The 16,168-nt window shown below is 41.3% G+C and overlaps 1 protein-coding gene across 1 annotated transcript; it reads right to left on the reverse strand.

The window, feature by feature from the left end:
• Window positions 1–64: 64 nt before the first annotated feature.
• pln2 (phospholamban 2) lies at window positions 65–6,962 on the reverse strand. Its single transcript, XM_085348381.1, has 2 exons — window positions 6,898–6,962; window positions 65–923 (listed from the first exon to the last, which is right to left on the reverse strand). The coding sequence occupies exon 2, from the start codon at window positions 775–777 to the stop codon at window positions 616–618; it is 162 nt and encodes a 53-aa protein (XP_085204507.1). The 5' UTR covers window positions 778–923; window positions 6,898–6,962; the 3' UTR covers window positions 65–615.
• Between the last annotated feature and the right edge of the window lie 9,206 nt (window positions 6,963–16,168).

Consider the following 16,168-nt stretch of genomic DNA (forward strand, 5'->3'; position numbering starts at 1 on the left):
TTCTTTTTTTTTTAAACAATAAGCAGTTTCAGGAAACCTCAGCGAAACCTCAGTGTTTTCCTGGTTTCTGTCAGCGGCACACCAAGAAAGACGTGAAAACGCTCATGGAAAAAAAACATTTCCAGCCTGTTTATCTTTCTGCTGGGGGGTTTGGGTTGGGCGGGGGTTTACAGGAAGTAAAGGGGGGCAGGCTTGTGGGAAATAGAAGTCAAACATTGGTGATGTATTGATATTTCAGCATCGCTGCACTTACTCGTGCTTATGCGTGCATGGCGGGAGTCGCTGTCCTCTGCAAGCGAGCACAGTGTGAATCTGAATGAGCAGCAGGAAGAGGTGAAGGTTACAAACTGCTGGAGTCGGGTCACTTTTGATCGTTCCCTTGAGACACAAACAGCGCAGCTGATTCCCGATCAGCTCCCACATCACCCTTGAGCTTTGCTGTGAGTTGAGAGTTTGGCCAATGCCTCTGTGATCCTTCCCTGCGCCTTGCTGGTAAACGGGGTTAAGCTGATACATGCCAATTATATTATTGCTTCATATCTTTTTTTAAAAATAGATCTGCATGTATCAGTGAAACCCTCATCTTTGCCCAAACTCTCTCTCTGCACGTGTCTCTCAGCTGCTCAGCAGGACGATGATGTAGATGAGAAGCAGGCAGATGAGGATGAGGGTGAAGTTGACGAACAGCTCCTGCAGGTTCCTCTTGGCCTGCGGGTTCACCTCGATCTGAGACGCTCGGCGAATGGCCGATTTGGTCATGTGCTGAACGCGCTCCATGGAGGCCGGTTACAGTTTGATCCGCTCGATTGGGAGGCGAGGGAGTTCAGGTCAGGCTGCTGGGGCCTGTTGTTGTAGAGATGGGGGGGAGGTGTTGATCTGAAGATGAGCTCGGGTCAGATGGCAGTCACTTTATCTTCTCCTTTCTAGTGGCGAAATAAAAAAAGACTGTTAAACACACATGAAAAATGGGATTTCAGAATCACCCCAGGCCCTCGTCCCCTCATGTGACCTTTCCATATCAGCACTACAGAGTGTGATGATAAGACGGTTGCTCAAGAGGCGCCAGCTGAGGCCTGATGATGTGTTAAGCTGGAGTGTAGTCTGAGTGGCGGCAAGACAACTGTCATGACCACAGTCCTGGGACATGTTTGCAAAGAGGGAGGAGGAAACAAAAGAAGTTTTTCATGACTTTATAATATGTTTTGTCCTCCCTCTGTCATTACATCCCTATCAGCTGGGGGTCGTAGATTGTAAGCAGAGTGCGTAAGCAGGAAATAAAAGCACATCACACAGTGCAGCTGCAGGCTCTCGACACTGGCTTAAATCCCCCTTTGTCATCTGATCTGTGACTTTCCCCAGATCAGAGGCACCGTGACAAGGTTACCGTGCTCTCGCATTAGAGGCTCCTGCACACAGCGAAAAAAAAGAAAAGAAAAATCTTCCCACTTGTGCATCGGCTGTGCCAAGTTCTTTTCTATTTTTAACAAGATTAAAATCCACGCAGGCGCACCCCTGCTGGGTACATTGTACATTACATCCCACATTACAAAAAGAGGCTCGGCTTTTAATACCATCCGGCCATACAAACTCCGTCCCAAACTCCACCAACTGGGACTTAACTCCTCTCTGTGCAACTGGATTGTGGACTTCCTCACTAACCGTAGACAGAGTGTCAGAGTGGGTAAGAACACCTCTTCCACCCTTGTGGTCAACACCGGTGCCCCTCAGGGGTGTGTTCTGAGCCCTCTGCTATACACTCTCTTCACCCATGACTGTATTTCCTCCTGCGCGTCCAATCTCATTGTTAAGTTTGCAGATGACACTACAGTGCTCGGACTTATATCCAACAATGATGAGACAAACTATAGGACAGAGGTGCAACAACTAGAGTCATGGTGCCACGACAATAACTTGGTCTTAAACACCAAAAAGACCAAGGAGATCATTGTAGATTTCCGGAAGAGGGGCCATAACAACCATCTGCCTCTCTTCATTGGCAGTGAGGCGGTGGAGAGGGTGAGCAGTTTTAAATTCTTGGGGGTAACTGTGACCGAGGACCTGTCCTGGGGCAACCATATCACCTCAGTTGTACGGAAGGCCCAACAGCGCCTCTACTACCTGAGGAGACTGCGGAGCGCACACATTCCCAGATCTCTGATGTTGAACTTCTACAACTGTGCCATCAGCAGCGTTCTGACGTATGGATTTCTAGTGTGGTTCCCCAGCTGCACCAAGGCCGATCAGCAAGCACTCCATCGGGTGGTGAAAGAAGCTGGCAGAATTATTGGAACAAGTCTGCCAGAGATCAGTAATATCTTCCCCACTCGCTGTCTGAGGAGGGTGCACAGTATCCTGCGGGACCAACATCACCCTGCGCGCCACCTTTTCCATCTGCTGCCCTCAGGGAGAAGGTACAGGTCTATACAGGCCAGAACATCCAGACTGGCCAACAGCCTGTATCCACAGGCTGTGAGGCTCCTGAACTCTCTGCCCCCCTCTCACGGACAATAACCATATCCAACTTCTTAATAGCAATGAACTGGTCTGCATTGGTGCATCATATCTTTATTCTCTTCCCCCTCCTGCCCCCCCCCTCTTTCTTAAATAGATAACTATCATATCTGATATCATATCTCACAGTACAATAATATTGAATGGGTTGCATTGTTGTATTTTGTCATGTTTCTCAGGTCTTTGTCTGAATTTCTACGAACATTATTGCTAAGGATTGTCTTATTGCATTGGAGTCACACTGGGTTAAATATGTACACTTGGGTTTTAAGGGGTATTTATTATTTTCTTCTTTTTTTGGGGTTGTATGGAAGCCCCAAACGCAATTTCATTGTTCTTGACAATGACAATAAATAAATAAATACTCAGCAATCTACACACAGCTTAGGAACCTGAGAGCTTTGCTGCTAGAAGGTGTAGGTGTTAGGGTGGTAATCCAGGAGTTTGGAGGTCCTCTGTGCAAAGTTTGAAGTTTATCCTCAGGGTGGCGCTAAAGGAAACGTGCCCCATACTGCATATATTATGACTTATGCTTATGATACTTGAATTGCACTTTCAAACTCTAATGTGCCATTTTTATTTAAAAAAAAAATCTTGTTTCCTTGTGTCTGTAAAAATAAAAATAAAAAGGCAGCCATGGCTATTTTTAATCATTTCACTTTTGTTCCTTCCACCCCCGTAATCTTCCTCTGAGTCACTCATTATCACTTCACATGTTGACACTTGAGCACACAGTTTCTCAAACCCCACGGGTTAACTCTCCAGCTCGCTTGCTTCAGACCTCACTGAAGTGGAGCATAGAGTGGCTCTGGAAGAAGGAGGTTTGAGGGGTCTGATTTCTGGAGTGATCGACCGGTACACGGTCGTGTCTTAGCTTTAGATGACCTGTGTGTGGAGGCGTACTGACAGAGTTCATTAATTCAGCGTATTAACCTGATTAAAGAGTACATATGGTGTTTAATCAACACAAGCAATCACTGTTACTCATAAATCCTTCAAAGTCTCTGTATGTCCTCGAACAAATGCACCAAGAATGATCAGAAAGTAATCATGCTGAACTTTTCCTGTCATCTGTTTATGAGTTTTCTTCTTTTCTTCCACCTCACAGAAGCAGCCAGCGAAACTCCTCTTCCTATCAGTGTGAAGAGGTTTAACTACACATTGAACCCCTGACATATATAAACGAGGAGTGGTTTCAACAGTACGTCTCTTTATCTACGTGATAAAATAATGCTGCTGTAGTAAATGAAAGAAATCTGTCTGTGCTGAGTCTGTGCTTAGACAAATCTGGTCCTCAGGCCTTATCTTTGACACCCATGATTTAGAGCGTTTGCGTTCAGTCTGGACTTTTAAACTCATTAGATTCTAAATATTTTGCTCCACATAGAAGTAGCCTTTGACTTTATCAGCTGTGGAGCTTCAGGGTGGCCTGAAAGGGTCAGGCTGAAAGTCCTGTTTGGTTTGGGTAAACAGGTGGCGCTCTTTCAGCTCATTATTTGTGGTTAAGGGCTATTGTTTTGAGGTATTTTCTGTAAGCACAACACCTCAAAATGTTTTGTATTCATGCTGGTAAAACGTTGTATGGGTGTAGAGCGGGGTCATGTCGTCCACTGAGGTCTTCAAGGTCAACTCAAAGATTTATTGGTTGAAAATCAACAAAAAGCCTTAAAACTTACTGAAAACGTACTGATTCTTACAAGTCAACATATAAAAAGTACAGTATAAAGATTTAAAATGTCTTGTCACATTTGACCTCTGACCTCTTCTTCAAGGTCAGCAGATTGATCTGAAGGTCAAAGTGCTAATAATGCTAAATAGAACTGTGACAATGACAGAAAGCTTTCAGACTGACACAACTATGCTTTTTGAGTACAGTTGATACAGGTTATAAAATAACTCTTTAAATACACGTGCAATCCTCCTGAATACGTATTATGTTTGGCGTTTCTTTTTTAAACCAAATAAACTTTTTTTTCACTTCGTATTTATCACTAAAAATGTCAATTTTTACTAAACAGTAAAATGAAATCTACACATCTCTGTGTATTTCCTCAGCTCCATCTAGTGGTCTGCAGACAAACTGCTTGGACTGAAGCAATCAAGAAAAATCTTTGCTTGTGCGTCTTCTGCACAGACAGTTTGTATTCTGGGCTTCCCTCTGACAGCAGCTCAAACTACACCTAAAGAAATTAATATTCATCCGCCCCGGTGTTTCCCTGCCCGGCTCTGTTCCTCTCAATCATCCTGTGCCCGAGGTCATGAGCCTTCCACTCATCTTTCTCTCCTCCGTGCCTCCTTTTCTCACTTTTTATATGAGAAATTGACATTTTTGTGCAGCTTGTAGTTTGATCTTTGAGGTGAAATTACATTCACTCTGTATGTCAGTCTGCACACCGCATGTCTGATAACAAGCGAGCCAACGCTGCTCAGCTTCATCCTCGGCTGGTCAGCCAGGCTGTGCTTTTCTTTCTTGTGTCTAGAGTGCAAATAACCCTCATTTGCACTGCATGAAATTAATGAAAATGAAATGTTGACAGTAGATATAAAGCTTTCCTCTTTTTTGGTCCACATAGGCACACCTACACCCTGATGCAGTGCATTCATCTATTTTCTTATTTTCAGCAAACTCTTTCCTACTTTGCTTCTTAGCCTGTAGCCTGTGGAGAAGGCCCCAAAAAGTAAGCAGTAGATCATTTGGGTGATATTATTTTTCCTCCTGCAGTTTCAGTAAAGCAGGTTAGGAAATGAACCCAAGAAGAATCTATGTTTTCATTCTGCTGCTACTTTTAAAATGTATCTAATAGGCCTCATGCAAAAAACACAGTCCATTTAATCATTTGATTGTATTTACCGTGCAAAGCTCGAGGAGAAGCCTGTTTTTATTTTTAGATTATCACCGTTAAAGTGCAGATTGCTCCTCTGGGCTGCTGAAAGGACCGCATTGTCCTATAAACACAATCAGCTGTTGTTAGCCGTTCTTGCCAAGCATTAGATTTCTCCAGTGTGACCAACACAGAAGTGGAAAATAATGGTGCTGATGTTACTGGTAATAAAGTTTTTAGAGATGGAAATAGTTTATAAATAAACTGAAATTTTTCTCCTGTGAGTTTTGTCGCTGTGTGCCAGATCGCGCAGGTACACGCACGCCACTTTCTGCCCACTTTAGAGTCTAAAGTGACGCTAAAAATAAGTCATTAGCGATGCTTTTTGTCTTTGCAATCAATGTCAGCACTTGCAAGAGAGGTAGCTGGTTGGCATTTCCTCTTAGAAAATGATTGACAGCTGTGAAGTATGTAGGTTAGACAGATGCATAGGCTTACTGATGTTGACCTGCTACTCTAATTGGGTCATGGCTAGCTGCGCCCACTCTTTGATAGCAGCTGTTGGGAGCCAATACCTCACATAAATCACTTTAAATTTGGGGGCATATATATATATTACTCTAAAACATTAAATAGATATAGTGTCTGAATATAGGCGTAATTATAGGTCTATTAAAACAACAACATAATGTCAAAAAATTTAAGGACTTTATCATAAATATACATATGTAACAATATATACATGTGTAAAATTGCATTGTATAGCGTGATATAAACATAGTTAGTTTCACAGTCTTAAATATAATTTATTTCTTTTTTACCAACTGTTTTTTGTATTTGTCACATGTCAGAAAGAAAATCTTACCACCCTCTTCTTTCTAGTGTTGCCTTTTTATGCGTAACTCGCTCCATGTCTCCTTGAGAGGTCATTGTGAAGTAAAGATACATCTAAAAGTAGCTTAAAAATCTTCCTCTTATTATTTTTTAATGGAAAGGCATCTAGAAATAGAATAAGATTATCAAATGGAGCAAAAACAAAGAAAAAAGAAATACAGTGAATTCTCCTGGACCACACTGGGAAATATTGTATATCGTACTGTAGCATTAAGTATTATTAAGATAGAGTTGATTTGACTCCTGAGTGCTTTTAAATGAAATCATGTGTTTGAGATAGGAATGTAAGAAGCTGGGATGAGTGTTTATCCCTCTGGGAGTTTTAGCCCAGTCCCTGTTCCCCTGCTTCTTTCTACAAAGCTTTATTTACTGTAAGTGAGCAGTGACTTTATAAGAAGCAGTGATTCACATCGTGCTCCTTAATATCTTAACATCAAACATCTCCTGTAACCGCTTAACTTCTGCAAGTACAAATGTCCTTTATGTCCCCAACCAGTTAAGTACCTGACTCAAATAACTAATCTCAGCTACCAATAATAATACGTTTTAATGACTCTTCTTATCACAAGATCCACCCTACTGGGCTTTTATCCTGTCTGTATCATCATTTATCATCATCGACTCTCTGTCAGCCTTCCTAAGGAGCAGCTCAGAGGATGCTGGCTCTTACCTGTCAGATGAGAAGAGAGCTGGTTGGAGTTTGAGAGAGAAATGTCAGATATGCCGTCCTCTCCAAGGCTGTAAACACAGTGAGAGATGGAGAGGGAGGGAGGGAGGGGAGAAATAAAGGAGAGAGAGAGAAAGAGGCAGGACATCCCAGCAAAGATTTCAAGAGAGTGGGGATACCAAATTTGTATTAGGGCTTCTGAATTATACATGCAGCCACCGGCACGTACTGCTGCATTTCAGGGTTCAAGTTTGGGTGAGAGTTCTGAAAGCTGAGATTGTGAGGTCATTCCCTCGTTTAAAACAACTCAGTCATATACACAGACGTTACAGTATTTTTTGTTTCTGGCTCCGTAATAGATCCAGTATTACTGTTCATTTAAGAGTTTTCAGGGAAAGCATGGTAATGCTCTTAAGCTCTCTGGGCTGAATGGCTAACGTATTAGCCACACTCCTAGAGCAGATTTCTTTTCTGGGAAAATTTTTTGGGAAATGTGGAAGCCTGCTTTAGAAAGACACCAGTACTGATGCACTGTGCCCATCTGAGAAGAAAGAGATGCTTTATGTGTTACTGCCATGCCACTTTATCCTTTGTTTAATGCATTAATGACGTGGCTGCTGGGAGGGGCCAAACACGTCCCTGCGATCACTTGAAATCTGGCTTCCGATCAAATACCACACCTAGACCATCCCTATTGTCTTCATTATCCTGGCAGCCTGATATACACTTGGCACATGTGTTGTACTTTTGAACAGCTGATGACACCTCTAAATTTATAGTATACATTTGGCCATGACCACATCATTGAAGAGCCCGGGTATTGATCCTCCAGGACCTTGAAATTGTTGAAGCAGCCACGGGAAAGTTATTTCTCTTCTATTGCTTAACTCGCTAACTCTGTCTTTTGCAGCTGGTGGAGAACAAAAAACAGATTTGTTTGCCTGGATGTGAATTTAACGTGTCACAGTAATACTTGTGAAAGCTAGTCTGCTTATCAGATCCATTCATTTTGAAGCTATTTTAAATTCGTTAGCTGTGAAGTTGGGACTACCTGACATTATATGAATTTCATTTAAAAAAACTATTTTTATCATTTTGTGTGTGTGTTTGCGAAGTGTGTGAAGTCCTGGACAGCATCCTCCACTTTGGAGAAATCAGTCGAGACAAGGTTTCAAAAAGAAGTCTGTAAAAAGTAAAAATAACCCCCCTGCTGTGGCCCAGAAAGCATTGCATCTGCCTTATATGGGGAATCAGCATGTAAACAGGCTGTCAGTCACGTACTGGGAAGTCTGCTTTGTTGATGTTGCTGGTCTCTACTCCACACGGATACACACTTCAAACAGTCCAAGAACACGGGTAAGCAGATAGTTCTATCTTTTATGACAGCTGTATTTTTCCCAAACATGAAGTGGAACCTTGATCCTCCCTCTGGGAGACAGCGCCACTGTTTCAGGAACATTTGTAAATAGAAAATTAACATAATAATAAAATAATATTAGCCGAGAGTCAAAAGCACAGTCAGAACTGTTCGGATGAAGAAGAATTTGCTGTGCACAAAATCATAAGAAAAGGAAGTTTAGCAAGAAAACAGACTGAAATTAAATCTAAGGAGTAGTGGACGTGCTGTACTTGGGACATTATTTCCTGATACATTCTGAAATCCAAAATTAGCCATTTATCCTGGGACTAAATGTGTCCAGATGTTGTTGAATGTGCAGATTAAAAACAACAGATTGTTCTTAAGCCTGCTTGTCGTGAGTCATGCGGGGATAGTAACCTTTGAAAGTCTTTCGTTAGAACCATTTAACCTGCAGGACTGTCTGGAGGCACCTGTGACATCCTTTGCTACCTTGGATGAAAACTTTTGGCGACCCCGATTTCGTAACAGTGGAGAAAACTTGTCAAACAGTCAAAAATTATGACTGTCATCTCCAAAAGGCAGTCTGGGAAATATCAGGTGGAGAAACCGGCTGCGCTGACCGCAACGGTGACGGGAAATTTTCAGAAGAGCTGATTGTTTTTCAAAGCCAGTAGCCAGATGATAATGCACTGTCCAGCAGCTGTGGATAGATAAACAGGGCTGGTTGTCAAAACTATAATGGCACAAAGTAATATGGAAATCAATACATTCAATTTTCTTGGGTTATATTCGATCACCTGAATTTTAAAGGTGTCCAAACACTTGACAGACTATCACGTTTGGATAGCCTATAGCAGTAACGCTCATGAAATCAAGGACAGATGAATTAACCCCTGCCAGCAACACTAAAATTGAAGCCTAAAAGGTATTTTTTCCAATAACTATGTAGTTAGAGGAATGAGAGATACAGTGCAGATTGTCTTTTTAGAGTTGTTGAAGTTGCCATAAAGGTAGATTTCAAACTACTAACTAAAAATCTATCAGTAATTGCTCTAAAAAGTCAGTATTGATCTAGTCGACTGACCGACTTTGGCACATGTAGGACAAAAAAGAATTTGGTATCAAGCTGATGTATTAATGTGAAATATATTTGACATACGCTTGATATAGACAGATTTTTGGCAGCAGAATATTACTGCTGATAATCTGCAGGCAGTGGTGAGGTGCCAGTAGCCGACTGAGGGTTAGAGCTCATCGTGTCTTTGTGTTTGTTTGATGCCAGGACTGAAGGGATAAATCTAAGTCTGGAATGCACAAATCAGTTGCAGCTCCAAGGTGCTCTTGAGCGAGGCTGTCGCACATCTGAGAAAGCTCTTCAGCTGTGGACAGATCCAGCTCCTGCTGCACTGGACAGCCTCCAGGTGTGGAAGTGTGGGAGTGGGAACACTCCTAAAACCGAGCCCACTGCTGTCACTGGAAGTCTAAAAATAACACTCTTGGCAAAAATAATCACTTCTCTCCTGTTATGTAAAGTCCTTTGAAAGTGATGATAAATATTTGCGTTTATCTGGTAGATTAAGTGTCTCTGCACTTAATTTTCATTGTCATCATGTTCTGTCTTGCCTTCATGAGCACACAGAGCCTTTATGTCCAGCTGAAAAGTAATTATAAAATCTCTTACGCTAGAAAAATAGTTTCCTCCTTTTTTTTTTTTTAAATCCCTAGAGTGGTGCAGCTCTGCAGCCTTACATGGTGAAATACCAGACTGCTCTAACCCAAGACTAGCAAGACAGAAAGATTCAGAGGGAAAGAAACAACTTGACTCGAGATATTAAAACAAAAAACCCAGCAGGGCAGAGAAAACAGACAGAGCTGCTGCTGCTACCAGTCAGAATCAGAGATTTGCTTTTCAGAGATGCAAAAAGAAAATACTGCACTTAAAGCTTTTTTTGTGGTTAAACCTGTAATGAACACACCTGGGCCTTTCTCTAGCAGTCTAAGGTTTTACACTCACTCAAAATTCTCGCTGCACACATACAAAGAAAATATATTTGAGTAGAAGCTTCCGTGTTCCCCAGAGGATGAGCTTCTTGTATTATAGATTTTTTTTCATAAACTGTAAAATGAATTTTAATGCTCTGAAGGACACCCACAGGCCCTGAGTGTTGGATCTGAATGACAGCAGCTCAAAGACAACAACAACATATGCAAGTTTTGACACTTGGCAGCCATCTTGAAATGTAACCTGGCAATTAATTATGAGATATTTTGAAGCATTTTCTAAATTAACAACAGCATGTGTAGAATCCGTCAAGGGTCTAACACATAGAGACAGACAGACATTCACACTCACGTTTGCACCTTCCAGAGACTTCAGTGGAGGCGCTTGTGGTTAAACCTGTAATGAACACACTTGTCCTTGAGCAGATCTCATCACCACTGCAGTTATTTCTGTTACATTCTGCTAGCCACCAAAATCAAATAAAGGGCGACAGGTATGCCCATACCTTGCACTTAGGCAAAATACAGCCCACTGGTTGGAGCCGGTCCATGGACTATTTTAATCCAGGTGAAGATCCCCTAAAAAAGGAAAAAACAAAACAAAACCCAACAATATCCAGAAGACAACAAAAAGTCAGTATTAGGCCTCAGTCACACAGGTAAGAGACTAATCCGAGACCCCCTGCTCAATATTTCCTGATTGTTTGATAAGAGAAATTGGTGATAAAGAGGTATTTAGTGGTGCCCTAAGAACCTCTTTGCAATTGCTTTAGTTGCTTGCAAATTGCTGCAGATTTGTCTGCAAACACTTGTCAACTATTCACAGCGGTAAAACTTTGAAAGTTGCAACTCAAACCAGAAACAGAGATTGTCTCTCTTCGGAGTACAAGTTGCGCTTTTTGATTAAAGTGTTGGTTTCTGTTGTAAAGCACAACATTTGCTTTCAAGGCTAACAGTCTCAATTTCTGGTTTGTGTCACACTTTTCATTGTTTCACTATCACTTGGCGTCTTCCCTGCAAACTTCGGGTACCCACAGCAATCTGCCGCTGATCAAAGTAATGAAAAAAGAGGTTTTAGGTCCAGCAGCTTCTTTGAAAATTTGCTACATTGACAATTAATGATTTCATATGATAATAGTCAGCAACCCCAAAACCCCCACTGTCCAATGCATAAGTTTTACCTGCTGACCAGAGATTTCCAGGCAGTCTGAGACCAGTCCTCGGGTCAGTAAACCTAAACGGTAGTAACCAGACTGAAAAGCAACGCACATTTCGGTGCTTTTTTCCCCCTGAGATGTCACACACTTTGAATTCTAGCCAATCATTTTACGTTTCTGAGGATAGTAGACGGGCCCAGGTACGTACGTTCTTTTAGAGCACAGCTACAGATTAAAAATACCCAAGGCGAAGCGGTCAAAAGTCTGGCTGGACTTCACAGCAAAATATGCAAACTCAGCAGCAAGTGCTTTAAGGTGATACTGTGCAAAGGAGGTAACTCCTCGAATCTGATGAAACACCTGGTGACGTATAACATTTTTTTAAAAGCCGAGAAATGTACCGTATCTGATAGCTTGCTGCGAGACCTCACACCGTGCACATCTACTGCGGGTGGGTTGCCTGTTATCGGACCCGGAGTTAGCAACATCCCCCAAGAACCCGAAGAGGAGAGTCCTGGCCCCTAGCCCTGCCAGTGTAGCAGAAATGATGATGGATGATGATGGCAGCAGCAGCCGGTCTTCTCTGTGTGAGTCGCTTAATGTTGTTCGTGTGTAATTTACGTTGAGTAGGCTAACCATGTTATTAAATTAAAGCCAAAAAGGCTAAAATGACCAAAGAAAAAGTGGAAAACAGTTAAACATGAGAGGTTTTTGAACAAAGTTTGTGTTTTTTCCATTGTTTAAGCACTGCTTCCAGCCAAGAGTGATACCATATATGTCCTATAGCTGCAGAAAAGGCTAACATTGTTACCTTTTTACAAAAAAACAGCTAAACATGAGAGGTTTTTGGACAAAGTTTGTGTTCTCCATTCTTTAAGCACCGGTTCGAGCACCATTTAACCACCAGTACTGTTTCAAAAGTACCGGTTTGGCACCGGAATCGGATAAAACCTAAAGAATACCCATCCCTAAGTAAACCTGGGCATGAATAACTGCAGTGAACATGAACAGCAGCAATGTTTGTAGGGTTATTGACGTTGGGCTAGCTGGCATACAATGGTCTGCTACCTGGTGTCCTGCTACAGAGCTATAGTTAGGACAATATAAACACATTAGCAGAGCAAAGATGGAGGACGAATGGGAAGTCAATGGGAAGGTTCTGAGGGGCAGAGACGAGTGGCAGGAAAAAGATGCTAAAAACAGACCAAACTTCAGTCAACTTCATCTGCGATGATCCATCTGTCACACCAGGTGAGTCACTAGTACATGAAAAATTCATATACATATTGAGCTATAGGACCCAGAAGCACGGCTGATATGTCATCACTTAACAAGCGGATGGTCCATGTCATCCAAGAGTGACCACTTCTTGATGTGCACAACAAAGCTCCAGTTACTCACTCATCTCACAGCTACTTCACACATAATAACCACACATTGTTGAAAACAAGTATGTAAGTGGAATTCCTGAAAGACTGCACACACAGTGGTTTGTGGATGTTAGCCGAACTGGGAGGATGATGAAATGACTGTGCTGTGAAGTTTGTACTGGAACCAGGAGAAGAATTCTATAACATGCTGTGGATAAGTCTATAATATATACTTATATACTTCATAGAATAAGTATTGCCTAAGCATTCACTAACAAAAGGCAGCTGCCTTTCATCATAGAGCTAATATACATGCTAACTGATTACATATTAGCAGATTTTCCTAGCATTCATTAGGCTTTCAAAACGTTCTTTGTTATTCTGTCAATAAAGTTGTCCTAATTATGCATATTGATGTATGGATGCATGCATAGATGGGCAAATAGAGGATAACAGAGGGTGAGAGCATTTTAGGGGTGAAGAGGGATGGTTTACCCCATCAGCTGTGTTTACACTGGAAGACTTAATGCAGCTGTTGGCGGCTTCACACACATTCTCTCGCTCTTTCTTTCTTCCTGCTCTCTGTTCTCCAGATATAGCCAGCTATGCGGAGAAGCCCACAACTAGCTTTTCGTCAGAGGCCCTGTCTAAGAGCAGGCTTTATCTGATATGGGCTTCTGAGGAACAATGCTAACAACTGACACACAGCAACAGCTCTCTTCTCTGACTCACTCTAACGACATTAACATGTTTCTGAAGCCAAGATTAGATTTCGAAAAATCACATTTAGAAACTCAGGTGGGTTAAAGAGATCCTTGGGTGGTGTTGGGAAAGTTTTCTTGAGCATTTGCAGACAATATATACTCGAATCCTTCGTCACCAGTGGGGCTAAATATGTGAAATGCCTTGCTTTCAATAGCGGATGAAGTACACCTCAAAGATCTTGAAAGGACTGCCAAGCTCAGGTTTTAGCCAAGTTAAAATTAATCATCAATCCTTTACTGAGCAGGGTTGCAAAGCATGTCCTGGCATTTCTCACACAGCGATTTCTTCATCAGTATTCACGCTAACGCACTCAGCCTAATGTGATTACAAGACTGCTCCAAATGCACAGACCACACACACCTTGGTCTCATCTAATTTTAATGACTTGTTTGGATCTTTAATGTCTGCAATTAAGACATGCAGTGATTTTGATATTTAAATGGCAGTGGGAGATGCATGTTTGGGTGAGTGTGACTGTGTGTAGGTGCTGATGTCACATGTTATATATATGAGCTGTCAGCTGAACAGCAAAAAAACTGCGTCATTTAAATACACTTGATCCAGTAGTTTCTTTACATTTTAGTGGTTGTAGAAGGTGCAAGGCAACACAGTTGCTGAATGTGTGACATGATCGGTCCTGACATGAAGGAAGGGAAAGCCTGTTTGAGCCTGTAGGGAAACATGTCAGCCTGAATGATCAACAAATGACACATACAGGAAAGTTCCTGTGATGCATTGATTGTGAAATTCTGAGCTAATGCTGTTGTTAGGAATTGCAATTTGTTCACTGTCAATGCTAATATATTTTCTGAGTATTTAGTATGTTTTTGTTGATCCCTATTCCTCTCTTTGTTATTATTATTATTATTATTATTATTATTATTATTATTATTATTCCATCTTAATAATTAATATCTGTTGGAAAAAACTCATGTTCAGACCGAATATCTGTGGAAGTTCTGTGTGGAATTTGATACTGATGTTACAGCAGTACACCCTATATCAGTTCTAAAGTTTTACATATCAGGACATAATAAAACATTATCTGGTCCTTTCCTTGAAATGAGATAAATACAACCTGAGATGAACAACAACACCCCTACTGGTTCCATAGGAACTAGGAGGGTGAGCGTTAGTGAATTTCCCATAATGCATTGTGCCACATCTGGCAAATGTCAAACATAGCATATGAGCACAAACACCTCATACCAACCAAATATTCCAGAGTCAAACTGAGATCATCTGCCCAACAAACAAAGCTTTGTCAAAACTGAGTCATGCAAGAGGACAGTGATACCAAGCACAGCAGCAAATCTACAATGAAAGAAAAGAAAAGAATGAAGGTAAAGTCCAGACCTCAACCCAGTTGAAATGCTGTGTGTGATGTTAAGAGAGCTCAATGAAATGAGGCAACAATGTAAAGAAGAGTCTGCTGAAAGTTAAAGACCTGGTAAGAACTAACTAATGTTTTGTCTCTTGATATGTAAAACCTTAGAAGTTGGGTTATTTTTTCCCCCATTAGGCAAGGCAAGTTCATTTATATAGCACAATTCAACAACAAGGTGATTCAAAGTGTTTTACAGAGACATTAAAGAACAAAAACAAATAAAAAGCATGATTTAAAATTGATTAAAAAACAGTAGATAAAATCAGAACAGTAGATAAAATCAGTAGTTAAAATGTAAGTTTTGAAATTTAAGCTTAAAAGTGTGGATTTGGTGTTTTATTCAAATGCAGCTGAGAACAGGTGAGTCTTCAACCTGGATTTAAATAAACTGAGTGTTTCAGCTGATCTGAGGCTTTCTGGGAGTTTGTTCCAGATATAAGGAGCATAAAAGCTGAATGCAGCTTCTCCGGGTCTGGTTCTGACTCTGGGAACTGATAAAAAGCCGGATCCAGATGACCTGAGGGATCTGGAAGGTTCATACTGGGTCAGGAGGTCATTGATGTATTTTGGTCCTAAACCATTCAGAGCTTTATAGGCCAGCATCAGAACTTTAAAGTCTATCCTCTGACGGACAGGCAGCCAGTGTAAAGACCTCAGAGCTGGACTGATGTGGTCCACTTTTTTGGTCTTAGTGAGGACTCGAGCAGCAGAGTTCTGAATGAGCTGTAGTTGTCTGACTGATTTTTTAGGTAGACCTGTAAAGATGCCGTTACAGTAATCAAGCCTACTAAAAATGAATGATGAATGGACTAGTTTTTCCAGGTCCTGTTGAGACATCAGATCTTTTATCCTTGAAATATTCTTGAGGTGATAGTAAGCTGACTTTGTTATTGTCTTAATGTGTTTTTCTAAGTTTAGGTCTGCATCCATCACTACACCCAAATTTCCCGCATGGTTGGTGGTTTTTAGGTGTATAGATTGAAGTTCTCTGGTGACCATTAATGATGTTTTGTATTTTTTAACTATATATTTATATATTTAAACTCTAAGTTTCACTCTGAGTTCTTGGCTGGCAAAGTTTAATCTCTTAGCTTTCTTAAAGAGTAATTTTACTCATGGCCTTATAGGCTTATGCCAGCGGGTGTATTAGTGTAGCACATGTCCCACAGTTAAACATGTGTTCAACCCTACCCTGAACCATGAGTGCACAAGGCGTCAAAGACCCCACAGGGTA

Source organism: Diplotaxodon limnothrissa, linkage group LG23, assembly GCF_057381915.1.
Source record: "Diplotaxodon limnothrissa isolate DT_005_m linkage group LG23, D_limnothrissa_male_GT1.1, whole genome shotgun sequence".
Taxonomy (NCBI): domain Eukaryota; kingdom Metazoa; phylum Chordata; class Actinopteri; order Cichliformes; family Cichlidae; genus Diplotaxodon; species Diplotaxodon limnothrissa.